General features: G+C 43.2%; 1 protein-coding gene across 1 annotated transcript; it reads right to left on the minus strand.

Moving 5' to 3' along the window:
• Positions 1-862: 862 nt before the first annotated feature.
• On the minus strand, positions 863-25,467 carry abcc10 (ATP-binding cassette, sub-family C (CFTR/MRP), member 10). The gene is made up of 22 exons (XM_034688685.1): positions 25,102-25,467; positions 23,421-23,637; positions 21,692-23,063; positions 21,368-21,595; positions 20,107-20,263; positions 19,578-19,735; positions 18,592-18,671; positions 18,279-18,450; positions 18,086-18,184; positions 14,698-14,887; positions 13,965-14,042; positions 13,634-13,822; positions 12,005-12,149; positions 11,504-11,693; positions 9,073-9,416; positions 8,815-8,984; positions 8,577-8,737; positions 7,166-7,419; positions 6,575-6,720; positions 6,113-6,210; positions 4,528-4,640; positions 863-4,441 (listed from the first exon to the last, which is right to left on the minus strand). Exons 2-22 carry the CDS (start codon positions 23,594-23,596, stop codon positions 4,300-4,302), a joined length of 4,662 nt encoding a protein of 1,553 aa, XP_034544576.1. The 5' UTR covers positions 23,597-23,637; positions 25,102-25,467; the 3' UTR covers positions 863-4,299.
• Between the last annotated feature and the right edge of the window lie 1,390 nt (positions 25,468-26,857).

The following is a 26,857-nucleotide window of genomic DNA, read 5'->3' on the forward strand; positions in this document are numbered from 1 at the left end:
TCAGGCAGGTGTCCTGGCAGCTCTCCCCGTGTTGTTGAACGTACGTCCCCAGAGTTTGATCCCACAGTTATCGGTCCATGCTGTTTGCTCTGCAGACGACAGGCGACTGAGGAGAGGAGTGCCCGTCACTTGGACGAATACTTGCCTCAAAGCAGACGAACAGGTTCCGACTGCTGCGTCCATTAACTGTCAAGAGACGCACACACACACGTTCACCTCACACACCCTCATGCAAACACACCCTGACTAGAGCATGCCTGTAGCTTATATGCATACAAACACAAACAAGTGCAGAAGTGCAATCTCAGACCCGCCTTCCTTCTTACACACTGAGTCCTGATTTGACTTACATTTTAAGTTGATTTAACTTTCTTTAAGTGATTTTTTAAACATGTTTTAGTTCCTTTTTTATTCCCTATTCTAGATTTAAATCTAACTCTTTGAAATTGGATTTTGAAAATGTCTTCCCGGTTCCTACAAGAGTGCAATGTTAAAACTAACACACAAACAGAAATAATATGCATCCTTAAATTTAAATTGAAAACCTGGACTGACATGAACCAGTTAAGAGCAGAAAAACACATCCCAAACACCCCCCCCGACAAGATGCTAATTTTGCTAACGTGAGAAAAAAGGCTCACCTGTGCCAAGGGAGCGGCAGGCGTTCACTGAGTGAGTCACTCTGATTACAGTCACCTGTTGGTCACAAAGACTGCAGTCTGTGTGAATCTGCATGGAAAGTAAAGACAGTTACATAATGGTACCTGAACAGGTACGGCTGTGGCTGCAGACGGACCGCTCTGATGTTATGTAAGAAGAACGGCTCTGTTCTCAGGTGGAATAAAACACGTGTGACAACAACTTTCATTACGAAAGAATCTGATTTATTGCCAGCGAGAGTTTAATAACCAAGGAGTACTTTTGATCAGAAAGTACTTTATGCACAAAAACAACAAAAAAGTAAAATAAAGAGCTCCTGCCGAGATGATTTATATAAAATGTTTGATCACATATCTTTTCTGCAGATACAAAAGCGGGCTCAGTGGAGTTTTACGTCGAGCCAATGATGTCAGAAGATGTTAGGCCATCTCTCTTCACGAAAGGCAAAACTTCGTATTAAATAAAAAACCAAAACACAATGCTGTGATACTTACAATAAATTACAGAAACCATAACCATCATTTATTTGCTGCCAAGAGACAAGAAGAGTATTTTTTTTTTAACATATCAAAGTTGTTCATCCAACATTATCAACCAATAAACACACGAAACAAAAACATGAGGGGACCCAAACCGCTTCCCTGAGGAACACCCAACACACAGTATGTCATGATTCACACAAAAACCAATAAACCTGTTTAGTAAGTCGCATCAATTATGAAAATGTTGAATCCAATAGCATCAGATTTTGCTCTTAAATCAACACGAAGCTGAATCAGGGCTTCAATAGCCGTAGTTAATTACAACTTTACAGCGTAGAGCTTCAAAATATTTACTTTCAGTTTTAAGGGTCAGTATTTAAAGGCTTCTAACGTACGCATGTGTGGATTATAACACTTAAAGAATGACCTTAAAATATCTAAACACATAAAATCTGTAAGTTTATTGCCACCTGAAGAGGACGGTTTCATATGGTGTTCAAATAAGACATGACGTTTGATTTTAAATCTTTTCGAGACTTCGGACTTCCACCAGATCCGTGTCCGGTCCGTCTCTGAATCACCGCGGTCCGGCTCCAGGACAGAGGGACAGCTGGAGTCATGCAACAGAGTTTTTTAATCACTGAATAAAGGATTCTCCTCCTCCTCCTCTCCTCATCCATGTTGTCTTTCTGGTCCTCTGAAAACCTCTTACCTGTTGACTCCAGGCCTGGCTCCGCTCATCATGACTTTGGTTTGTTGTTGTAGTTAAGTGAAATACGATCTGGTGATAACACAGAGTGTTTTATTCTGAAAATTAACCGGATGTTTTCATTTTGTTTTGGTGAAACCTGACTTCCTGTCAGAAGTCTTGCGTATCTGATCCGATGGGCTCCGACCTGCCGGATCAGAGACGCAGCCGGAACTCAACTGAGCAGATCCAGTGGAAGTTAACACATTGACTAGAATAGAAACCTATCAGATCCTGTGCTGTGATGGACCTGATAGAGATCTGGTGAAATTTCCTTTAACTGTTTTCACTTACTGGCATTGAGTTTCACTTTATCATCAGTATACTTCCCTCTAACGTAACAGAATAATGTCGTCATAACGGAGGCGGTTAAAGTCAGGCGATCTGTCTGACGGTACTCACAGTTTCAGACCTTTCCCAAATGATCCCTGACTAAAACCAACATTTGTAAACTTCTTCATCCCCTCTCCTTTACTACAGTCCAAAAAAAAAGGTTATATCAGTTCAACCACCCTCTGTAGATATTATTATAATCTTTGCAGAACTAAAACACAGAGCAGCAACACACACTCTGTTTAACATTTCTTAATGTACATAAAGGAGGAATTCCAGTGTACTCAAACCAGGCTTTAAAATAGCTGCATTGCTCCTTTAGTCGTTTGTGTCAAGATCAAGTTTTGCTTTCCTCGACTTTGTAACTGTATAAGCTTTGGTGTAAATGGAAGAAAAGTGAGAACAATGTTCCTCTGAATGTTTTGAAGCAGCCAACGAAGAGTTTGCAATCACATATTACTTAATTTTAAGTTACTTCTAAAACGTACAAATCTTAGTGCAACTACCGCCCCTTTAAGAAGAAGCTAATCAAGACAATGAAAAGTTAACTCGCTGATGGACTGCGTGAGTTTAGAGCGACTTACAAAAGGCCGTCTGCCTGTTTGTAGTGTTTTATTAAAAGGAATAATTGCAGAATATTTAAATTGGGAAGTTTCGGCTTTATTAGATCGGACATCTGAAGCGAGACGGTAAATATCGGGAGTAGAGAGCGCGGGAAGACATGCAGCAGAGGGTCGAGGCCTGAAGGCGAACCAGCCCTTAAACTGCTACGACAACGACGCTCCATAAAAACGTTGACTTTAAAGCTCCTGTGAGGAACTTTCTGTTTGTGTGGATTTGGCGCCCCCTGTGGACAAAAGAGTGTGCTGCACATCTTTGCTGATTTTGTTCTATACACGTGTGAGTACTCTTTTCGAGCGTCTCGTCCTGCTTTCTTTCAACAGTGAGATGTATCACTCACTGGGATTGTTACCTGTAAAAAAAGAGCATAAAAAGCTGTGCTATAGTTGCTGTAACTGAAGCCTACCCCCCTCCCGAAGCCTTCCATACCCTCTGTATTATCATTAGGTCAGGAAGTCCACTGACTTTTGTATTAAATACCCACCATCCAAGTACCAAGGGTTAGGGTTAGGCATAAAGTCTGAGTGGTTAGGGTTAAGCATAAAGTCTGAGTGGTTAGGGTTCGGGACATTGTCCTCTCTGAAATACCAAGGGTTAGGGTTAGGCATAAAGTCTGAGTGGTTAGGGTTAGGCATAAAGTCTTAGTGGTTACGGTTTGGGACATAGTCCACTCACGAATACCAAGGTTAGGGTTAGGCATAAAGTTTGAGTGGTTAGTGTTAGGGACATAGTCCTCTCTGAAATACCAAGGGTTAGGGTTAGGCATAAAGTCTGTGTGGTTAGGGTTAGGGACATAGTCCTCTCTGAAATACCAAGGGTTAGGGTTAGGCATAAAGTCTTAGTGGTTACAGTTCGGGACATAGTCCACTAACGAATACCAAGGGTTAGGGTTAGGCATAAAGTCTAAGTGGTTAGGGTTTAGGCGAGGGGATACACTGCGAGTATGACCAAAGGTTAGGTTTAGGGACATAGCCCACTGACGGTTAGGGTTAGGCATGTTGGTTAGGCACCCTAAGCCTTGAAGATAATGGTCTTGTTTGTTTTTGCAGGCCATAAAGAGGCATCATTGTTGATTTCAGTCTGTTTCATATCCAGTTAAAAACTCCTTACAGGAGCTTTAAAGCTAAAGTATGGTAACGGATATAGCTTTAAAGGTTCAAGAAAACATGCCAGAATCACATTACATTGTAAAATGATAAATTTAAAGAAACTAAATGTCATAAACTTCATACTATCACTTATAAATCCAAACCCCTTGATCTTATAAAGACAAATAATCAGGAGAAAAGCGCTCACGGCCTCTCAGCTAGAAGTGTTTTTTAAGTTTGTGCATTTAAAGTTTTTCAGGACGATGCTAAAAAAAAGCAACTTCTCCACAGACTCCTCCAGGATGGAAATCTAAAAAAAATCCATTTGTCCTTTTGGGTTATGTTCCCTCTGACGGAGTCACTTCAGTCATCTGGACTCTCCTCTCTGACCGACCAGCCTCTGGAAGATGGAGTGGTCGGTTTGGCAGAGAGCAGCCGGGGTGTCGAACTCCACCACCTTCCCAGCATGCATCACCAGCACCCGGTCACAGTCCATGATGGTGTTGATCCTGGAGACACAGACAGAGACAGGAAGAAGGGAAATGTACCGCTAGTTTGACTCACACGGTTCAAAAACAGGTTAAAGATGTGTTACCTGTGCGCGATGGTGAGGACGGTCTTGTCCTTGAACGTCTCTCTGATGGTCTGCTGCAGCAGTTTGTCCGTCTTCTGGTCCACGCTGGCGGTGGCTTCATCGATGCACAGGAGCTGCAGGATCAGAGAGAACGGCCGAGGTTTGAACTTTAGAGTCGTAAAGAAAGAGTCTCCTGTGTTGTGTTTATCTTCAGCTGACGGCAGGTGAAAGTTAAAGGTCACACGAGGTCATTGAGGCATCGTGTGGTTTTCAGCTTCAGCACTTTCAAACAGTAATTAGATTCAGCTCCTCGGTGAGTTTGAAAGAGAAATCACACCATGAGAAAACAATAGAAGAAGAAAAGGGTGTGTCGGAACATTAAGTTAATCTGGCCAAGAATTTTTATTTATGGGTTGAATTTTTTCAGCATTAGCCATTCAGTGTGTTTACGAGAGCTGCGTTCACACGAATCCTGCACTGATGCACTTTTAACATTTTGCAGCTTTAGCAGAGCTGGTTTACGTTCCTGCAGCGTCCACAGAGGATCAGTCTGAGAACATGGAGGCAATAATCAAACCTTACCCTTAAAACTCATTACTTTCCCACTTTTTTGGCAATCTAAATTATTTACAAAATTTCACAAATTTTTTAACACTGAAAGCAGAACATTTTATTTCTTACAGCCGTGATTTGGACGAGAGAAAATTAAAGAGAAAACATATTAACTTCATATTTCTACATACTCATCATTTATGCTTCTGGATACGTTCCTGTAAATAACTGTATTTATATTTTTAATTGTAACTTCAATATATTTTTGTGTTCATCTTATTATTTATATAAATTTGTATGTGGTGTTTTGTAATTTGTGAGATTTAAACATTGATGAGGTGGAGGCTGCAAATCGTCTCTCTGAGTTTTCTGCCTCTTCCTGCTTTCTTTATCATCAATCTTTGGTTTTTATTTCCTGTGTATTTTGTTTTAGATTGTGCAAAATAAAAATAAAGAAATGCATGAATAAATACACAGATAAAGAAATACATTAAAAAATACACAAATAAATAAATACATGAATAAATACACAGATAAAGAAATATATTAATAAATACACAAATAAATAAATACATTAATTATTTAATAAATTAATAAAAGTAAATTAATAGAAACATTCATAAATAAATAAACCAATGAATGAACAAAAATAAATAAACAAATTAATACATAAAAAATCAACCAATAAATTACTAAAAAAACAACACATTAATCAATATAAATAAATAGATTTTTAAAAATGAATATTTAAATAAACAATAAATTATTTTTCAATAAATAAACTCATAAATAAACTAATCAAATAAACAAATATATACATAAATAAATAAACAAATTAATTAATAAAAAATAAATACATGATTAAATACACAAACAAAGAAATACAGTAATACACAAATATAGAGAAATGTAAAAACACAATAATAAATAAATACACTAATAAATATACAAACAAATAAATTAATTAATTAATTAATAAAAGTAAATTTATAGAAACATGAATAAATAAACCATGTTTAGCTGATGATGAAAACTAGAACAGGTGAGTTCTTACCTTAGCCTGAGTCAGCAGAGCTCTGGCCAGACACAGCAGCTGTCTCTGACCCACAGAGAAGGACTTCCCTCTTTCTCCAACCTCAGCATCCAGACCACCTGAAGCACACACACACACACACACACACACACACACACACACACACACACACACACACACACACACACACACACGGTTAGATTTTCTCTGGTCTCACACAAAGCTGCAGATTCATCCTCTCACGATAAACATGGATGATCAACAGAGTTTTAAATTTACTCTAAATGCTCTGATTTAATATTTCAGGCTTCAACATGTCAACATTAAACAGTGTAACCGTCCCTCGGGTGTTTTCTGATCACGTGACGACAGAAGAATGAAGACGGGCGGAGAGGATCAAAGTGAGTCAGGTGGATTTAACTCCACACAGACACACCTCAGACTCTGCTCGTCTTTAACCCCCTCTGAGTCTCAGGGTCTCACCTGTCCTCTGGACCACAGCGCTCAGGTGACACTGGTCCAGGACCTCCAGCAGCTGCAGGTCCATGTGTCGCCCACACGGGTCCAGATTCTCCCTGACGGTCCCGCTGAAGAGGAAGGGATCCTGAGGGATGATGGCTAATCTGGACCTGCAGAGGGCGCCAACACAACAAGAACAGAATAAAGAAGCGCTGTCACACTTTGAAGCATCATCAGAGTCTGAATCAAGCTGCAGGAGACGTCTTTGCTGAGCGGAAACTCAACTTATCAACTTTAATCTGAAAGATGGAGCACTTCTCTTGTGATTTCTTAACATTTCTTCACCTACAGAGCATTTTTAACCCTTTCACCATCTTCTAACAACAAAAAAATGACAATAAAATAATAAGATTTGTGCAGCCTTTGCAAAAGAACTCTGATTTCTTATACTTAATATTTTTATGATCATAATAGCAGCATCTGAGGGATCAAATCATGACAACGTATTTTGAAAATCTTACAAAATTCTGCACAAATTTGATGCACTTCGGCCAAAAGATCCCTAAAAACCCTTGAACTATCAACCCGTGTTGACTGATCCCGCCTCAGACCCACCTGAGCTGAGCCAGGCCCACCGTGCCGATGTCCAGTCCGTCCAGGAGAATCCGGCCCTGGTTCAGCTCCACCATCCTGAACAGAGCCAGGAACAGGGTCGACTTCCCGGAGCCGGTGCGTCCCACGACGCCCACCTTCTCCCCGGGCCGCACCACCAGGCTCACCCCATCCAGAGCGTTAGGTAGACCCTCTCTGTAAGCCAGGACCACATCGTGGAACTCCAGCCAGCCCTGCTCGGGCCACGACGGAGGCAGCTGGAGTTTGGACAGAGAGAGTGAAGGGAACAGAGATGACATTTCAAACCAAGATCTACCAGGAAGTGGATCTTAACTTCTTCTGTCATCATCTTCCTCATCAGTGGCGGTGCATGACGACCAAACAAAGTTTAACTCTGCTACTTTATCAGCTTATGATTGTGGCAACAGCAAGGACAAACTTCCTTTAACAGGCAGAAACCTCCAGCAGGACCAGACTCATGTTAGACACACATCTGCTGAGACCGTGTTGGAGAGAGGGATAGAGGGAGATGAAGAGAGAGAGAGAGATGATAGTGGGGAGACGGATAGTAGTAGTTGTAGCAGCTGGAGTCTGGACCACGTCCACAGCAGGAAGGTAGAAGAAAAGAGAGAAAGAATGAAAGAATGAAAGAAAGAAAGAAAGAATGAAAGAAAGAAAGAAAGAAGGAATGAAGGAAAGAAAGAAAGAAAGAAAGAAGGAATGAAGGAATGAAGGAATGAAGGAATGAAAGAAGGAATAAAAGAAAGAAGGAAATAAAGAAAGAAGAACAGAAAAGAAAGAAAGAAAACAGGTATGAAGGAATGAAAGAAGGAAAGAAAGAAAGAAGAACAGAAAAGAAAGAAAGAAAGAAAGAAAGAAAGAAAGAAAGAAGGAATGAAGGAATGAAAGAAGGAATAAAAGAAAGAAGGAAAGAAAGAAAGAAAGAAAGAAGGAAATAAAGAAAGAAAGAAGGAATGAAGGAATGAAAGAAGGAATAAAAGAAAGAAGGAAAGAAAGAAAGAAAGAAAGAAATAAAGAAAGAAAGAAAGAAGGAATGAAGGAATGAAAGAAGGAATAAAAGAAAGAAAGAAAGAAAGAAAGAAGGAAAGAAAGAAAGAAAGAAGGAATGAAGGAATGAAAGAAGGAATAAAAGAAAGAAGGAATGAAAGAAAGAAAGAAGGAAAGAAAGAATGAACAGAAATGAAAGAAAGAAAGAAGGAATGAAGGAATGAAGGAATGAAGGAATGAAGGATTGAAAGAAAGATAGAAGAACAGAAAAAAAAGAAGGAATAAAATACAGAAGAAAAAAGAACGGAAAAGAAAGGATGAATGACAGACCCAAAAAAGGAGATCCAGAGGATCCTACGGGACAAGGGAGCTCAGGGTCTCCAGAAAGACCCAGGACCCGTCTCACCTGTGAGTTCTGCTCCAGAGGCTCGCTGGGTAGTCCGGTAGAGTACTCCTCCGTCCTCTCCACACTCACCAGCTGCATCTCAGTCTGCGTGAAGCTGGAGATGAGGCCGGCCAGCAGGTTGGTGAGGGACAGAGCGTAGGCCAGGGACAGACCCACCAGACCTGAGAGACACAGAGGTTAGAGGCCGACCACTCAACGTAACCCGAGCAGAGTCACCTGAATCCACCTGAGAGCTCACCTGGATCCACAGAGCTGTACTGATGCTGGACGACAGCAATCACCCCCAGACCGGTCACCACTGCAACGCTGATCAGCTGCAGCCGGATGTTCAGCCACTGCGCGGCTGCAGTGCTGAGAAACAAGCAGCGCTGGTTCATCTCCAAACGTCTGGCGTTCTCCTCCTGAAACCTGGAACAGAACCGAGTCTTTAAGAGTCACGTGACTGTGAAGAGAACACACTAAAAACCTGAAGGGATCAAATCAGGTTTCGTCTGACCTGGCCGTGCTGGCGCTGGCCCGGATGGTCCCCAGCCCCGTCAGCGTCTCAGAGAAGTGAGAGTAGACGGGCGACAGCGTGAGGCTGCTCAGGCGCTTCAGTTCGCGGGACGTGTGTCTGTAGAAGCGCTGCGTTTGGTAGTAGAGCAGAGCGAGGGGCAGCAGAGGCACGAGGACCCAGGGGAGGCCGTAACATATCATCACCAGCATCCCCAGCAGGCCGAAGACGTTGGCCAGCAGGATGTTCAGGATGAAGGGAAGGCTGTCGTCTACGCTGTACAGGTCCGAGGAGAAGCGGTTCAGAACGCGACCCATCGGGGTGGTGTCGAAGAAGGTCACCGTGGCCTGCAGAGGAGGGAGAGCATGATGAATAAGAGGAGGGGATGTATCACATCAACTCTTAAAGCTTGCTATCTGAGCGTAAACAAACATAGGTACATTTCAACCAAGAGTTCCAGGATCTTTTAGCCCCCAGAACTACTTTCCCCCCCAGAACTACTTTACCCTGAACTAAAAGGTTCCATGTGCCCCCATTGTTGTCTGCGTTTCGACCGCGGGCTGAAGTCCCGGGTAGATTGTGCAAATCAGGCCAGTGATGTATGGAGGAGAAAAAAGTAAATGCACCACACCACCAGACCAGTAGAGGGCAGTAACACAAAAAGGAATGCCATTCATCACAGATGACACCATAGAAGCAGACGGACAGGCAGGTATCATTATGAGCGACACAACAGTTAGCCTGTTAGCATGAAGAGAATCAGCTGGCGCTGTTTCAGATTTGGAAAAAAAAATTTGAAAAAACATTTTTGACAAAAAAAAATTTACAAAAAAAAAATGTTGAAGAAATTTTTTTTGAAAAACTTTTTTTTGAAAAAAAAAATTGAGAAAATTTTTTTTTTGAAAAAAAAAATTTGACAAAAAATTTGACAAAAAAAAAAGTTGACCCGGAGCCTGTCAAAAAATTGATTTTCCTCAAATTTGAAATTGTGTTCCAAAATCAGAAAAACATGAAAAAAAAAGAAAATTTTGTGCCTGTGGTTAAAAACATGGAAAAAGCAATGAATGAATCAACACCAGTAGAGGGCAGTAACACAAAGAGGAATGCCATTCATCACAGATGACACCATAGAAGCAGACGGACAGGCAGGTATCATTCTGAGCAACACAACAGTTAGCCTGTTAGCCTGAAGAGACCCAGCTGCCTTGTTTAGATGGTGCTATATTTCATCACAGATGGATTCACTGAATCAACACGTGAGAGGAGATAAGCGCGAGTAGCAAAGACGTTTCAACTCTCAGCCGGATGCATCCCTCATAAACGTCTTTAGACCATCATTAAATATCTGATGAGCATATTTTGAAATCTTAATAAAAACTAAACTAGTTTGCATTCCCAGGAACTCCCTCTGTGTTTCAACAGCTGTGTAAACTCCACAAACACTGACACGTTCAGCTGAAGGTCTCCAGTTTACAGGGTCACTTTAAAAACCTGAACACCGGGAGGAGAGACGCATTCACGGTGGGGCTGAGAGAAGACTACTGTTACAAGCTGCTAAATCAAGAGAATCACAGCTTCTTCTTTTGAAAAGTACACACACATACAAAAAAGATAGAACAAATAAAAACTAATGAAAGAAAGAGAAATCAAGTGAATCACAGATGGAAAAAACAATGACTGTGAATGGTTTTTGGAAAAAATTGAAAAAAAATAATAATTTGACGAAAAAAAAATTTGACAAAAAATGTTTTGAAAAAAATATTTTGAAAAAAAAATTGAAAAAAAAATTGACAAAATAAATTTGACAAAAAAAATGGATTTTATTTTTTTCAAAAAATATTGGAAAAAAAATATATTGCCCAAAAAATATATTTGAAAAAAAAAATTGACAAAAAAATTTTTTGACAAAAAAAATTTGGACAAAAAAAAACACGGCTTCAAAATCCTTTTGAACTCAAAAGCCGTGGCAGAGATCGGCCGGTGTTTTGGTTTAAACAGCGACCCTGTTAACTGGAGACTCATTCAAGGTGGGCTGAGAGAAGACTACTGTTACAAGCTGCTAAATCAAGAGAATCACAGCTTCTTCTTTTGAAAAGTACACACACATACAAAAAAGATAGAACAAATAAAAACTAATGAAAGAAAGAGAAATCAAGAGAATCACAGATGTGTGTGATGTTATTGTGGACGGAGGGCGAAATAAAAACACTGCGGTTAATCTACCAATCAGACACGTTCAGCATTGCAAGCCCCGCCCCCTGAAAGTCCCGGGACCTTTGAAAAGTACTACCCCCATAGCAGGGGCTTTTTAGGGGGGAGATTATCCGGGGTAAAGTTCCTGCGGTCAAAAAATGCCTCAATCTGCCCCGCTTGGCTCACAGCGTCAGCAGTGAGCCAAGCCTGAGAGTGGAGTGAGAGCGCTCCCATGACTCACCTTCAGGACCCGGTCCAGCAGCCTGTTGTGGATGGTCTTGGCGGCACAGATGGTCCCGTATGCATAGAGGAAAGCTCGAATTGCGGTGAAGACAGTGTTTGATGCGCCGATGGAGCCGTACACCATCAGGTAGAACTTCACATTGGAGCTCAAGTTAGGGAACAGTTGGAGCGAGGGGGAGAGAGGAGACCTGGAGGAGGAGGAGAGGTGGAAATGTAATCAGATTGATGAAGAGGTTATCTAATGTCTCTAAAAGTAGTATGGGAGGTAGACCCTTTCCTCTCCTTTGGAATCATCTACCAGTCAGGGTCCGGGAGGCAGACACCCTCTCTACTTTTAAGAGTAGGCTTCAAACTTTCCTTTTTGATAAAGCTTATAATTCGAGCTGGATCAGGCTTGGACCAGGTCTTAGTTATGCTACTATAGGCTTAGACTGACACACTGGGATTGATTAGGAGGATTCTTTTGAAGGTTGTGTTTCATATTAATTGGATGGCTTACACTAGCACTCCGGGTGAGAAGAGCAGCAGGTGAGGTGAGATGAAGGCGCCGAAGAAGGAGGAGGAGCTGTTTGTGGAAGCAGACCCGTTGTTCCTCAGCTCTGATATCCAGTGAGACAGCCACCAATCAGAGACGTTCTTAGAGGCTGGATCACAGAAAACACAAATGAATAAAAAGATTGAAGAAGAAATAAACATTGTTTTTGTTTCTATGCAGTGAACTTCATGAATTAATACACTACAGAAGCTTCTGGAGTCAATTTGCAAGTTTTATTTTACTTCTATATCAACCTAAAGTCTCTAAAAGTAGTATGGGAGGTAGAGCCTTCAGTTATCAGGACCCTCTCCTTTGGAATCATCTACCAGTCAGGGTCCGGGAGGCAGACACCCTCTCTACTTTTAAGAGTAGGCTTCAAACTTTCCTTTTTGATAAAGCTTATAGTTAGAGCTGGATCAGGCTTGGACCAGGTCTTAGTTATGCTGCTATAGGCTTAGACTGACACACTGGGATCCTGTCTTTCCCTCTCTCTCCTCTCTCTGCCTGTCTCTCACTTTAACTCATCCTGTCCCATTAAAGTTACTAACCATAGACCTTTCTGGAGTCCCTGAGCTCCCTTGTCTCGTAGGTTCCTCTGGATCTCTGCTGTAGATTCCTTTTTTGGGGGTCTGTTATTCATCCTTTCTTTCTTTCTTTCTTTCTTTCATTCCTTTCTGCTTTCTTTCTTTCTTTCTTTCTTATTCCTTTTATTCCATCTTTCCTTTGATTCCTTTCTGCTGTCTCCTTCTTTTCTGTTCTTTCCTTTCTATCTTTCTTCTTTCTTTCTTCACTTCTCTCTTTTCTTCTTCCTTCCTTCCTTTCTTTCTTCTATTCCTTTCTCCTTCATTCCTTTCTGCTTTCTTTCTTCCTTCCTTCCTTCCTCCCTTCCTTCCTTTCTTTCTTTCTTTCCTTCTTTTCTCCTTTCATTCCTTTCTGCTTTGTTTCTTTCTTTACTTCTGTACTCCTCTATTTTCTTCTTCCTTCCTTTCTTTCTCTCTTTCTTTTCCCATGTTTCTTCATCCTTTATGTCTCCTTTTCTCATCCTGTCCTTTCCTTCTGTCATCCCTTCACCATTTCTTCTCCTCTTTTCTTTCTTCTGGTCTCCCTCTCTTCTCTCTTTTCTTAGACCTTTCTGGAGTCCCTGAGCTCCCTTGTCTCGTAGGTTCCTCTGGATCTCTGCTGCTGTGGACGTGGTCCAGACTCCAGCTGCTACAACTACTACTATCCGTCTCCCCACTATCATCTCTCTCTCTCTCTCTTCATCTCCCTCTATCCCTCTCTCCAACACGGTCTCAGCAGATGTGTGTCTAACATGAGTCTGGTCCTGCTGGAGGTTTCTGCCTGTTAAAGGAAGTTTGTCCTTGCCACTGTAACTTGCTAAATGCTGCAAAGTGCTCTGCTCATGGTGGATTAAGATGAGATCAGACTGAGTCCTGTCTGGAAGATGGGACTGGATCTGATCCGGTCTTGATGTTGGGTCTTTGTTGATAACAGAACATAGAGAACGGTCTAGACCGGCTCTGTTTGGAAAGAGTCTGAGGAGAACGTTTGTTGGGATTTGGTAAGTAAAATCTTCATAGGGTTGATCCGAACCTTGCATGAGGAGCAGAGACATCAGGACAGAAGCTGCCAGCACTCCGCCCACAGCAGTCCAGTAGGTCCCGTAAACTGTCCACGCCAACCCGCCCACCTGCTTCTGCTCTGCGCTCAACAGGTCAGGGTCGCCATCCAAACATAGATCAGGGGATGAACTCTGCTCCTCTTCCTCCTGCTCCAAGCCATCTGGTTAAAAAAGAGAAAGACCGTAAGAAAGAGAGACTTCTACAGGAATCTCACCTCAGTGTTTCAAATTTCTCTTCTTCAAAGTAGCTCTTTATATTTGATTTAAACAGTCAAATCAAGCAGGTACTTCAGGTGAACACACCTTTCTCCTTCATGTTGTGGTCATTCTTCCGTTTCTTCGGCACTGCCTGCACCAGAGGAAGGATTTCTGCTGGTGTGCCTGTTCGCAGAAAAGAAAAGTATTCATTATTTATTCATGGTTTATTTGTTCGGGATAGATATAATACACACAGACAAACTGAAAACAGCCTTCCCATGCCATCACAAAGGAACAAAGACCCAACAGCAAGACCGGATCAGATCCAGTACCACCTCAAAGACAGGACTCAGTCTGATCTCATCTTAATCCACCATGAGCAGAGATCTTTGCAGCATTTAGCAAGTTACAGTGGCAAGGACAAACTTCCTTTAACAGGCAGAAACCTCCAGCAGGACCAGACTCATGTTAGACACACATCTGCTGAGACCGTGTTGGAGAGAGGGATAGAGGGAGGTGAAGAGAGAGGGAGAGAGAGATGATGGTAGTAAGATGAATAGTCGTAGTGCAACTTCCTTCAACAGGTAGAACCCTCAAGCAGGACCAGACTCACGTTAGTCACACATCTGCTGGGACCGTGTTGGAGAGAGGGATAGAGGGAGAAGAAGATGATGATGTTATATTAGTTTTCTATCCTGTAGTTTAAAGACCTGATTGTTAGTATGGGTGGATTAGAGAGAAGATTCTGCACCTTCTTGGGGGCATCAAAAAAAGTGACTCTTTGTTGAAACACACGTTCCACATTGGAACCAGTCTGTGTCCATTTTCTTCGTTCTACCTGTTTTGACGATGGTCCCGTTCTCCATGAGCACCAGCACGTCGGCTTTGTCCACAAACTCGATGCGGTGCGTGCAAAGGATTCTGGTCTTTCCCCTCAGGAGCTCCATGATGCATTTCTTCATGAGGTGCTCGGCCACATCCGTGTCGACCGCCGCCAGCGGGTCGTCCAGGAGGTAGATGTCTTTGTCCTGGAGGGGGGGAGAGATTAATAATGCATCAACATATTATTATGCAAGGTTAACTATGTATGCTAACCATACATTATCCCTCTTATTACCCGGCTCCTAACAAACTGGTTAAAAACATTCATTGAAGATTATTTCACTGATTTATGTTTACAGTTTTTAAAAGTAGTCCCAGTGATTCCTCGTCAATTATCGTTCCATGGTGATGGATTCTTATCTGCCTAACATGAACCTGTCCTCATTCAGCTCTCCTCCTTCTCAGAGCTCTGCGGTTCACACACCTTTAAAAATAAACTAATGTCACAACTTTGACCCCTGCTGCTATCATCACCACCGCTCATGGTTTAACTTTCTTTGGAGAGATCGCTAACCTAAAGTTTCTCTCACCTGCTCTGCTCCTTCATCATATTGAGGGACAGGATCCAAGATGAAAATGTCCGTAGCCTGCCGATTTAGCATGCTAACTTTAGCTAACGGTTTAGCCACATTGTTTGGATGCTAACGGAAGCTAACGGTTTAACCTCACCTTACGGTCTATGGTGTCAACAAGCAGAAGCTAAATGTGCTGGAACTCTTCCGTGGATTGATTTGACATGACGTGTGATCAGTTTTCCTCTCATGTTGCTCATGTTAGTGAAAGTTAATAACTGTTGTCAAGGGGTTTTGACCATAGTCTGTATAAATAATGGACGTAGTATAAATAAGGGCCGGGGTTTCATCCTCCTAGCCAACAGCTATGAGTTCCCACCTGTCAATCAAGTCAGTCATGTCCTTATTTGGACAAAACTCATAATCTTAATATCTTCGGAAAACGGTGGATTGCTCTCTCTCGGTGGGGAGTGAGACTTTGCTCCAAGTGGGGGAGTTTAAGTATCTCGGGGTCTTGTTCGCGAGTGGGGGTAAAATGGAGCGTGAGATCCACAGGCGGATTGGTGCGGCGTCAGCAGTGATGCGGACGTTGTATCGGACCATTGTGGTGAAGAGGGAGCTGAGCCGGAAGGTAAAGCTTTCGATTTACCAGTCGGTCTACGTTCCAACCCTCACCTATGGTCATGAGCTGTGGGTCATGACCGAAAGAATAAGATCGCGGATACAAGCGGCTGAAATGAGTTTCCTGCGAAGGGTGTCTGGGCTCGGCCTTAGAGATAGGGTCAGGAGCTCGGACATCCGGAGGGAGCTCGGAGTAGAGCCGCTGCTCCTCCGGGTCGAAAGGAGTCCGCTGAGAGGGTTCGGGCATCTGATAAGGATGCCTCCCGGACGCCTCCCTTTAGAGGTGTTCCGGGCACGTCCAACTGGGAGAAGGCCCCGGGGTAGACCCTGAACGCGGTGGAGGGATTATATCTCCCACCTGGTCTGGGAACGCCTCGGGATTCCCCAGGAGGAGCTGGAAAGTGTCGCCGGGGAGAGGGATGTCTGGGTCAATTTGCTTGGACTGCTACCCCCACGACCTGACCCCGGATAAGCGGAAGAAAATGGATGGATGGATGGATGGATGGATGGATGGATGGATGGATGGACTGTGTGCCGATAGAGAGATTAGCTTCGTAGAGCCAAGCAGTTTTTTTAACCAGGCTGTAAACATGTTTATTAATGCTGCAAAGATCACCTTTTTGTAATGGGTGTGTATGTGGTTTCCGGTATTTCCGGAGCCAGTCTCAAGTGGACGCTCGATGAACTGCAGTTTTTAGCACTCCCGCATTGTACTCATATTTTGAGACCAGAGGTTGCCGCATGGTTTTAGCCACATTGTTTGGATGCTAACGGAAGCTAACGGTTTTACCTCAGCTTACCGTCTATGGCAGGCATGTCCAAAGTACGGCCCGGGGGCCAATTGCGGCCCGAGGTCCATTTATTTATGGCCCCAAGCTTCCATCTTAAATTGTGTTATTTATAGCACATAAATGAATCACCTTCTGAATCATCTGTACATTTGCAGTTTCTTTCAAGCACACAAACAAAACTAAATCAATCCAGAAATGTCTCAAAAAGCTTCATATGGACTACTCGTGTAAAGCCACAGCACTGGGAATTCTTCAAGATGGCAATAAAGAAGAAACACATGAACTCTTAAAGCTGACAGGTTTTTCAAATTAATGTTCTTATCATGATGTGAAAATGTTCTTGATGAACACTAAAAGTTCAGAAGACACAAAAGAGGACACAAGACAAGATCAAAATTATGAAATTGTACAGAAAAGGCAAAATTAGGTGCATAAAAAATGTTCAGAATGCAGGAAAATAATAATTTTGTTCTGAAAATGTTGTCTGCTGGTCAGAAAAGTCTTAAAAACAACATGAAAAGAAGTGTGATGAAATCCAGATCATGATCCTGCCATAGGAAAATAATGACACAATATTTTTCCCACTTTGCCCGACCCGAATGAAAAACATTTTCCTCCAGAAGAAGATAACGTTTGCTAATCTACTGTTACTGTTACTGTTTTATTGAGAAAACATTTAAAATAATTGTTATTAAATAGATATTTCATATATAACGTTTATGATTCCAAAGTCTCAGTGGGAGCCAATGGCCCTGAGGTATTCTGACAACATCAAATGTGGCCCTCTTTGAAAAAAGTTTGGACACCCCTGGTCTATGATGTCAACAAGCAGAAGCTAAATGTCCTGGAAATTCTTTGATTTGACGTGACGTGTGATCAGTTTGTCTCTGGTGTTGCTCATGTTAGTGAAAGATAATAACTGTTGTCAAGGGGTTTAGACCAATCAGAATCAAGCATCTTACACAACTGGAAGATCAGTAAGAGAGCCGGGTAATAATGTGTGATGATGTGTTTCTCTCTGGTTTGAAAGTTGAGGAGAACACGACTTGTCAGAAACAGTAAATATTTCTAACTCTTCATATTTCTTTATTTATTAACTGTTTTACTTTTATCTGAAGATTTTTACACATTTCTTTAACTAGAATGACACATTGTCAGATTTGTGTGCTTTAAAAGTCAACGCTAAAATGTTGTGATAATGTATGGTGAGTGGGTGGTGATGCGAAAAGAGCAAGGCTGGAGCTGATCAGCTGAAACTTTCATCATCAGCTGATACGGTTCACATGAAGCACTGAGGAGAGGATCTCTCATGTTCTTTATAACACCTCTTTTCATTCCTTCCCTCCTCTCTCTATTCCTCTCTTTATGAGTTCTTCTGTTAACCCCTCTCCGGTCTCTGTGCTCCCTGAAGAGGACTCACCATGTAAACAGCTCGGGCCAGAGCCAGGCGAGCCTTCTGTCCTCCGCTCAGGGTCACTCCGTTCTCCCCGACTTCTGTCCTATCTCCGTTCGGCAAAACCTGAAGATAAATGAATCAGATATCAGGCCGAGTCCGGGTAGGACGGAGGCTCCTAACAGACAGTTACAGAACATGAAGTGTGTAGTTGTCTTACATTGAGGTCGTCTGACAGAGCGCAGGCCTCGATCACCGCCTGGTACAAGGCGTAGTCGTAGACCTTCCCGAACAAGATGTTGTCTCGAACCGACGCGTTCTGAATCCACGGCTCCTGAGACGCCAAACCGAAACCCACCTCTCTGTCTGCGACGTACACCACTCCACTCAGCCTGCGCAGACCGGAGGAGGGACTTTGTGTTCATTCTAACATTCCACTTCACTCCTTACTAAATAAACTCCCTTTAAACTAACAAACAAACCCTTTAAATCAAACCTCAGTTGAAACACTTAAACACACTCAGGTGTTGTACCTGCTGAGTTCTCCGGTGAGAGCAGCCAGTAACGAACTCTTCCCACAGCCGACCTTCCCCACGACCACGACCAGAGAGCCCTGAAGGAGACCGAGGTGAACACTGTTAGTGTCCTCAGGTGATGAACACAGAGCGAAGATCTTGATTTCAAACTGGAGCTCAGACATTCAAATGCAGTCAACTTATTTTTGTTACTTCTTTAAAAGAGTGTTTTGGAGTTTTTCCTCTTTTTTTAAGATTATGTTTTAGGCTTTTGTGCCTTTATTTTGAAAGGACAGCTGCAGAGAGACAGGAAATATGAAGAGAGAGAGAGAGAGAGAGAGAGAGAATGACATGCTCCAAATAATGCCAGGACCAGGACTCGATCCTTTCACCAGCACCATGAGGACTATAGCTTCTGCTGGAGTCATGTGACCGAGGTTTCCCCTTCTGTAATCCCTGAATCAAGGATTCTCCTCCTCCTCCTCTCCTCATCCATGTTGTCTTTCTGGTCCTCTGAAAACCTCTGACCTGTTGACTCCAGGTCCTGGCTCCGCTCATCATGACTTTGGTTTGTTGTTGTAGTTAAGTGAAATACGATCTGGTGATAACACAGAGTGTTTTATTCTGAAAATTAACCGGATGTTTTCATTTTGTTTTGGTGAAACCTGACTTCCTGTCCCCGCTCCATCTGCTCTGTTGAGATTGATGCGTCGTGCTCCGGCATCCGGCACAAATAGAAGTCTTGTGTATCTGATCCGGAGGACTCAGACCTGCCGGATCAGAGACGCAGACGGAACGCAACGGAGCGGATCCAGTGGAAGTTAACACATTGACTAGAAACCGATCAGATCTGGTGCTGAGACGGACCGGACATGGATCTGGTGGTGGAGTGTTTGAGAAGCCACAGAGATGCTGTAAATTGAAATCTTCCACTAAGCGGTTAAAGCTCCATCCTGTCTCCTCGACGACCCCATCATACAGTGTTTCAACCAGAGGCCTCGTACCTTTGTTACGTGTAGATCCAGACTGTGCAGCAGCAGACTCCCTTTAGCAGATCCACTTCCGCTCTCCCGCTCGTTGTTTTGGTTTGGAGCGTCGGGTCCCTGCCAGGAAAATTTCCCCTGACTCAACAGGACGGACGTCTGACTGTCTTCAGGAGTCACTGCGACAAAAACAGAGAAGCACAAAATCAAATATGACGTGTGATCAGGATGTTCCTCGTGTTCTATTTGGCTTTGATCCACTCCATTCTGTTCTCCTTTCTGTGGATTGATTTGATGTGACGTGTGTGATCAGGTTGCCAAATATCAAATATATGGATAGCAATAGAAACCGTGACCACGCAGTCCACATGACCCTGAACCCCAAACTGCTCCTGGTGGTTGAGCCAGGTGTGTTAAAGGTGTATGAATGAGATGAGTTGGTACAGATGGTCACAGGCCAAAGACTGGTATGAATAGATCCTTTGACCTGCTCCGGCTCATTGAGTAAACACAAACACAAACACACGTGGAAGCAGCAGCAGCAGCCTACCCAGGGCGTAGTACGCCTGCAGGTCCTGGTTGGTGAGTTTGAAGAAGCGTTGGATTCGCTCCAGAGACACTTTGGCCTCCAGGATGCCGTTGAGGACCCAGGGGAAAGAGTTGAGCGGGATGATCAACTGTCCCACCAGAGCCAGCGTGGTGAAAACCTGCAGGAGGACGAAGAGTCAGAACTTTAACAAGTCTCCGAACGTAAGCGTCCAAAAAGTGCCTTTAAAGATCCGTCTAGTAGTATGGGAGGTCGAGCCTTCAGTTATCAGGCCCCTCTCCTTTGGAATCATCTACCAGTCAGGGTCCGGGAGGCAGACACCCTCTCTACTTTTAAGAGTAGGCTTCAAACTTTCCTTTTTGATAAAGCTTATAGTTAGAGCTGGATCAGGCTTGGACCAGGTCTTAGTTCTGCTGCTATAGGCTTAGACTGACACACTGGGATCCTGTCTTTCCCTCTCTCTCCTCTCTCTGCCTGTCTCTCACTTTAACTCTTCCTGTCCCATTAAAGTTACTAACCATAGACCTTTCTGGAGTCCCTGAGCTCCCTTGTCTCGTAGGTTCCTCTGGATCTCTGCTGTAGATTCCTTTTTTGGGTTTTTCTTTCTTTCATTCTTTAATTCCTTCTTTCTTTCTCTCATTCTTTCTTTTCTTTCTTTACTTTCATTCCATCCTTACTTTCTGTTCTTTCTTTCTTTCTTTCTTTCTTTCTTTCTTTCTTTCTTTCCCTCTTTGTTCTTTCCATGTTTCTTCATCCTTTGTCTCCTTTCCTTCATCCCGTCCTTTCCTTCTGTCTTTCCTTCACCATTTCTTCTCCTCTTTTTCTTTCTTCTGGTCTCCCTCTCTTCTCTCTTTTCTTAGACCTTTCTGGAGTCCCTGAGCTCCCTTGTCTCGTAGGTTCCTCTGGATCTCTGCTGCTGTGGACGTGGTCCAGACTCCAGCTCCTACAACTACTACTATCCGTCTCCCCACTATCATCTCTCTCTCTCTTCATCTCCCTCTATCCCTCTCTCCAACACGGTCTCAGCAGATGTGTGTCTAACATGAGTCTGGTCCTGCTGGAGGTTTCTGCCTGTTAAAGGAAGTTTGTCCTTGCCACTGTAACTTGCTAAATGCTGCAAAGTGCTCTGCTCATGGTGGATTAAGATGAGATCAGACTGAGTCCTGTCTGGAAGATGGGACTGGATCTGATCCGGTCTTGATGTTGGGTCTATGTTAATAATAGAACATAGAGTACGGTCTAGACCTGTTAGTGTTAGCTTCACCTTAGGCGCAGTCAGCTGGTGTCCCATCAGCACGTAGGTGAAGAAGGTGAGGATGGAGATGACCACAGGCAGAGCGGCCCAGGTGTAAACACACAGTGCATCCAGGTACTTCAGGGCTTTGAGGTGGGACAGCTCCTGTTTCCGACACTCTGAGACCTTCTGAGTGAAGTGAGACTCCCAGTTGTAGAACTTGATGACGCGAATCCCAAAAAGAACCTCGGTCATTAACTGGAAGAGAGACGCCACAAAACCCATGACCGGACACATTTCAGGACTAACAGAAACAAATCATTATATCTGAAGATTTGAATCCACAGTTCTCACCTTCACTCGGCTGTCCTTGTGTCTGAGCATGTCCTTGTTGTTGCTGAGGATACGGGAAGCCAGGAACTTGTTGAAAGGCACCAGCAGGAGCGCCACACACAGCCCTCCGAGGAACGCCATGCCCACCTGCAGGTACATCAGGTACAGGGTGATGCTGAAGCGGAAGGGCAAGCTCCACAGCTCGTGGAAGCTGTTGAAGAAGTTCCCCACGCGGTCCGTGTCCGTGCTCATCAAGTTCACCACCTCGCCCAGAGAGGAGCCGGCGAGGCTGCTGCCGCTGACCCGCAGGGCTTTCGCGTAGATGGCTGACACCAGAGCGGCGCGGGCCGACAGCGCCACCTTGGACACCTCGAATTCGAAGATGTTTCTGAGGATGGCAGCCAGAGCAGTGGAGGCAAAGAGCCCCAGAGCACACCAGACCCCCCAGCTGACTGGAGCGGTCTTGTCCTCCATGAAGTTCACCAGACTGCTGAGGAGGAGGGGTCCGGCAAAGCTACTCAAGTTCACCGTCACCTTCAGCACACCCAGGATGTAGTACCGCAGCGCGAACGCCTTGTGCAGCACCCTCAGCAGTCCTACATCCCCCTCCAGCTCCAGAGGTTCCTCCTGGTAGTGAGAGCTCCAGGTGCCGCTCAGGAGGTTCCTGCTGACCGGCCTGGGCCACTGATCCTGCCCTTCACTGACAGCCCCCCCTCGTCTGCAGGCCTCCCAGCACTGATGGAAGTAACGACACACCACACTAGTCCGAAGTTTCCGCGGGAGGTGGTAAACATCGGCCGGTCTGTCCAGCTCCCCTCGCTGCCCTCGTCTGAGCAGAGGAGTCAGCCACAGGTAGAAGACCCGAGACAAGCCGCTGCTCCCGTCCTCGGCCACCATCTCACCCGTGTCCATCTGGTCTCTCTCCGTGATGAGCGGGGATCCCTCCACGGTGTTGATGTACAAAGTATATCCAGCGCCACTGATACACGGGAACGCAAAGGCGAGAAGATAAACCAGAAGGAGGAACGCCCGGGTTGAGGCGAGGACAAAGCGTGCAAATTTCAGAGGTTCTGAGGGGTCCAGATATTCCTGATCATCCCAGTAAACCAGTAAAGTAAAGACCAGGTTTGGGACCGACAGGAGCACCAGCAGCAGCAGCATCGTGGGTCCTCTGGTTCTCTTGTACGCCGTCCCCTGGAGCACCGCGATGGCACTGAGGTGGACCAGCCAGGCCAGGACGGCGCAGCTGTCGGCGAGGACGTCCAGGTACATGTCGGCCTGCCGGAGGAGACTCACCAGGACGACGTCTGCAGTGAAGAGCAGCACAGCCAGGATGGCGGACACCAACCTGAGCGTCCAACCGCAGGGAGGAGACGACCCCAGGAGGTTGCATCTACGGGTACAAGAGGTTTATGTGTCAGATCTCAGGGTCAGGGTCACACTCCTGTAACGTCTTAAGTGGCGTGATGGTAGAACCACATTGTACCTCCCCTCTGATGAACATCCTGTCAAAGCTGCTCACCTTGTCTAACGTGACCCTGAATGGAAATGTTCACTTTAATGTGAATTAGATCAAATAAGCAGGATCCTGTTTGAACTGAGATATCAGGGTTTTGCCAGTTGTCTAATTTGCATAACCACCTGCTCACCTTACATTATCCTTACTTAGAGAGGTTGTTGCAGCTGCGTTCTTCGATTTCTTATATTTACAAATTCATTACTTCATTGATGGACGCGGGTCATGACCTACCTCGCCACGCTGAGGTAGCAGGCACTGAAAACAGCCATCCCTGCATGAGGCAGCGCTCCGAGGACCAGCTGGTTAAAACAGGGGCCGATGCGTCCATCCCGCCACACGGGGAACGGATCCTGCTCGTCCGTGTGACAGAAGCCAGCGAGCAGCTCCGCCGGCCTGAACTCACTCATCCTGCCTTCTTGGATTTCACTGCCATCGCTTTAGAAAACATCTGGGAACAAAAAGAAATGACGGTCAGGGATGGAGATGATGTTTAACAGTTGCCGGGCTGTTTCAGCTTCGTTTCACCGACTGCCAGCACGTTTTAGAATTAAGTTTAAGATTTTATTGGTTACTGAACCCAGTTATACCTCTGACCTTTTAACCACCTACACTGCAGTGTGCACCCTGTGATCCATGAGCAAAGAAAAATGCTATCTGTTCCAAAAACTCGTCTGAAAACAACAGGGGACAAGGAGTTTCCAGTCCGGGCCCCACATCTGTGGACTCTGTTCTCTCCTTGAAGTCATTGTTCAAAATGTACTTTTATCAGAGAGCATTTCCTGACTTTATTTGATCAAAGTGTCTCACAGAGGGTCATGTTTATATTTCATTTTTATGTTTTTCTTATCTTCTTTAATAGTAATAGTTTATGCACTAACTGTATGGTCTTTTAAAATGTTCATTATGTTGCAACTTTCGTTTGATGCATCGTTAAACACTTTGTAATGTAGATTTTGAAAAAGTGCTAAATAAAGAGTATTATCATTTCAAATTATTTTTATAAATATTTTAAAAGATTAGTATTATTTCAAATTACTATTTATTATTCATTATTTAAGATAAGATAAGATAAGATACTCCTTTATTCATCCCACAACAGGGACATTCAGGAGTTACAGCAGCAAACAAGAAGGTGTACAGTACAAGAATTCCAACAAGAATATTTAAATATATATAAATATAAATATATATTTTTTTTTATTAAAAAAAAAATAATAATAAAAAAATAAAATTTAACATAAAAAAAAACACCTCCACAGGGTCCAGGACTGAGCTGGCCTTTTATATGTATTATTATTATTATTATTATTATTATTATTATTAATGTATTATTTATTATGAAACAAATATTTTAAGGGATTAATATTTAAAATTATTATTCAATATTTAAATAAATGTATAAATTATTATCAACACACACATTTTAAAAGATCATCATTATTTAAAATTATGAATTATATTTTTTTATTTAAATAAATGTATTATTTATGATTTAAAAATATATATTTTAAAAGATTACTATTATTTAAAATTATTATTTATTATCTAAATACATATATTATTTAAACAAATATTTTAAATATGATTTTTCTCTGTATATAATTAAATAAGCCAAAGGAGAGAGTCTTTAAATAAGCAGGTAAGGTTATTAAAATGATTAACAGCATTTTTCACACACATAGGGGCTTTACAGGATAAAACACAGAGAAAATAAAAATATTAATCATCATATTAAGGATATAAAAGTTAAGATAGTCACATGAACCTCAGGTAGAGACATGTAAAGATGCAGTAAACAGTAAAAACTGCATTTCAGAAGGAAAGGAGGGATAGATATCACACAGCATACCTAGTAAAATAACAGGTTAGATACTAAGACAGTTCATATTGAGTACTTTATGTTCACACTTACATTTGTAGGATATTTTCCCTCATTTCTGACCTTTAAACACTTCAGGAGCATGAAAGAGGAGCCGAGCAGAGAGCTGAGAGCTTCCTGACTGAATCACTGAATCACTGAAACCAGCTCAGCAATGTAAACAAACCAGGCTAGCCTGTTAGCTTAGCACACACAGTGTTAGCTTGTTTGGCTCGTTTGAACGTCACCATCATTAAAATTAATAAAACACTAAGAAGACAAACTTAATGTGAAATATAACTCAATAACTCTGAGACTGCCATGTCACCAACACGAGCATCCTTTAAGGAAAACCCGGCTTCTAACCAGATAGAAGGGAACACATCAGTCGCAGGTTGATGACGCACTCCACACCCTTTCAAAATAAAACGCACATTTCCAAAACATGAAACAAAAAATAGGAAAATAATGCAGATAGGTAGAAAAGCTAGCATTTATGTTTAAATTTTAAGAGGTATTTTTTTTAACTCAAAGCTTATGTGCTTCTTATTAAATCGAAAACAAAAACATAATATTACAAAACAGTGTAATAATTTGGATTGAAGGAGGGGTAGTTTGTTGACTTTTAAGCTTAACCCTCCTGTTGTGTTCAGGGTCAGATTGACCCTTTTCAAAGTTCAAAAAAAAAAAAAAAAAATGTTAAAATTATTTTTTTGGATTGAAACTTCATCTACTTGCCTCAATTAGCATAATCAACATATAAAATAAAATGGTTCCTTTCACAGATTTGCCCCCAATCACGTACACACACACACACACGTACACACATGCATGCACGCACACCTTCTCCCTATCTCTTGACCTCATCTGTAAAGTGCGTGAATGCAGGTGTTGGCATGACTTTTGACGGGAACCTTCTCAAAGCAGAACTTTGTTTTGATTGGTCAGCATGGCGGCCATGCGGCCAATCACATGTGAGGATATAGGATACAGGTGATGGAGGGGAGGCTGTGTATCCTGGCTTCATCTGTTCCTTCTGAGAGGGTTAGGGTTAGGGTTCTTCTCAAAGACCGGGCAAATACTCACTGAGAGGGGAAACCGGATCAGACCATCCAAACTGAGGCATCTGATTTTTCTCAATGCCAACCTGAGGACATTAATAATGTTTGGTTCTGGTTCTGTTTGCTTGAGTTCGGTTCTGGTTCGGTTCTGGTTCGGTTCTGGTTCGGTTTGCTTGAGTTCGGTTCCAGTTCGGTTCGGTTCCGGTTCGGTTCCGGTTCGGTTCCGGTTCTGGTTCGGTTTGCTTGACTTCGGTTCCGGTTCGGTTCTGGTTCGGTTCTGGTTCTGGTTCGGTTCTGGTTCGGTTCTGGTTCGGTTCTGGTTCGGTTCTGGTTCGGTTTGCTTGAGTTCGGTTCTGGTTCGGTTCCGGTTCTGGTTCTGTTTGCTTGAGTTAACTTCTGGTTTTAACCCTAACCCTAATCCTAACCCTAACCCTAATCCTAACCCTAACCCTAACCCTAACCCTAATCCTAACCCTAACCCTAACCCTAATCCTAACCCTAATCCTAATCCTAACCCTAATCCTAACCCTAACCCTAACCCTAACCCTAATCCTAACCCTAACCCTAACCCTAATCCTAACCCTAACCCTAACCCTAATCCTAACCCTAACCCTAAACCTAACCCTAACCCTAATCCTAATCCTAACCCTAACCCTAACCCTAATCCTAACCCTAACCCTTATCATAACCCTAACCCTAACCCTAACCCTAACCCTAATCCTAACCCTAACCCTAATCCTAACCCTAAC

The sequence above is a fragment of the Notolabrus celidotus genome, chromosome 7 (genome assembly GCF_009762535.1).
Source record: "Notolabrus celidotus isolate fNotCel1 chromosome 7, fNotCel1.pri, whole genome shotgun sequence".
Taxonomy (NCBI): Eukaryota; Metazoa; Chordata; class Actinopteri; order Labriformes; family Labridae; genus Notolabrus; species Notolabrus celidotus.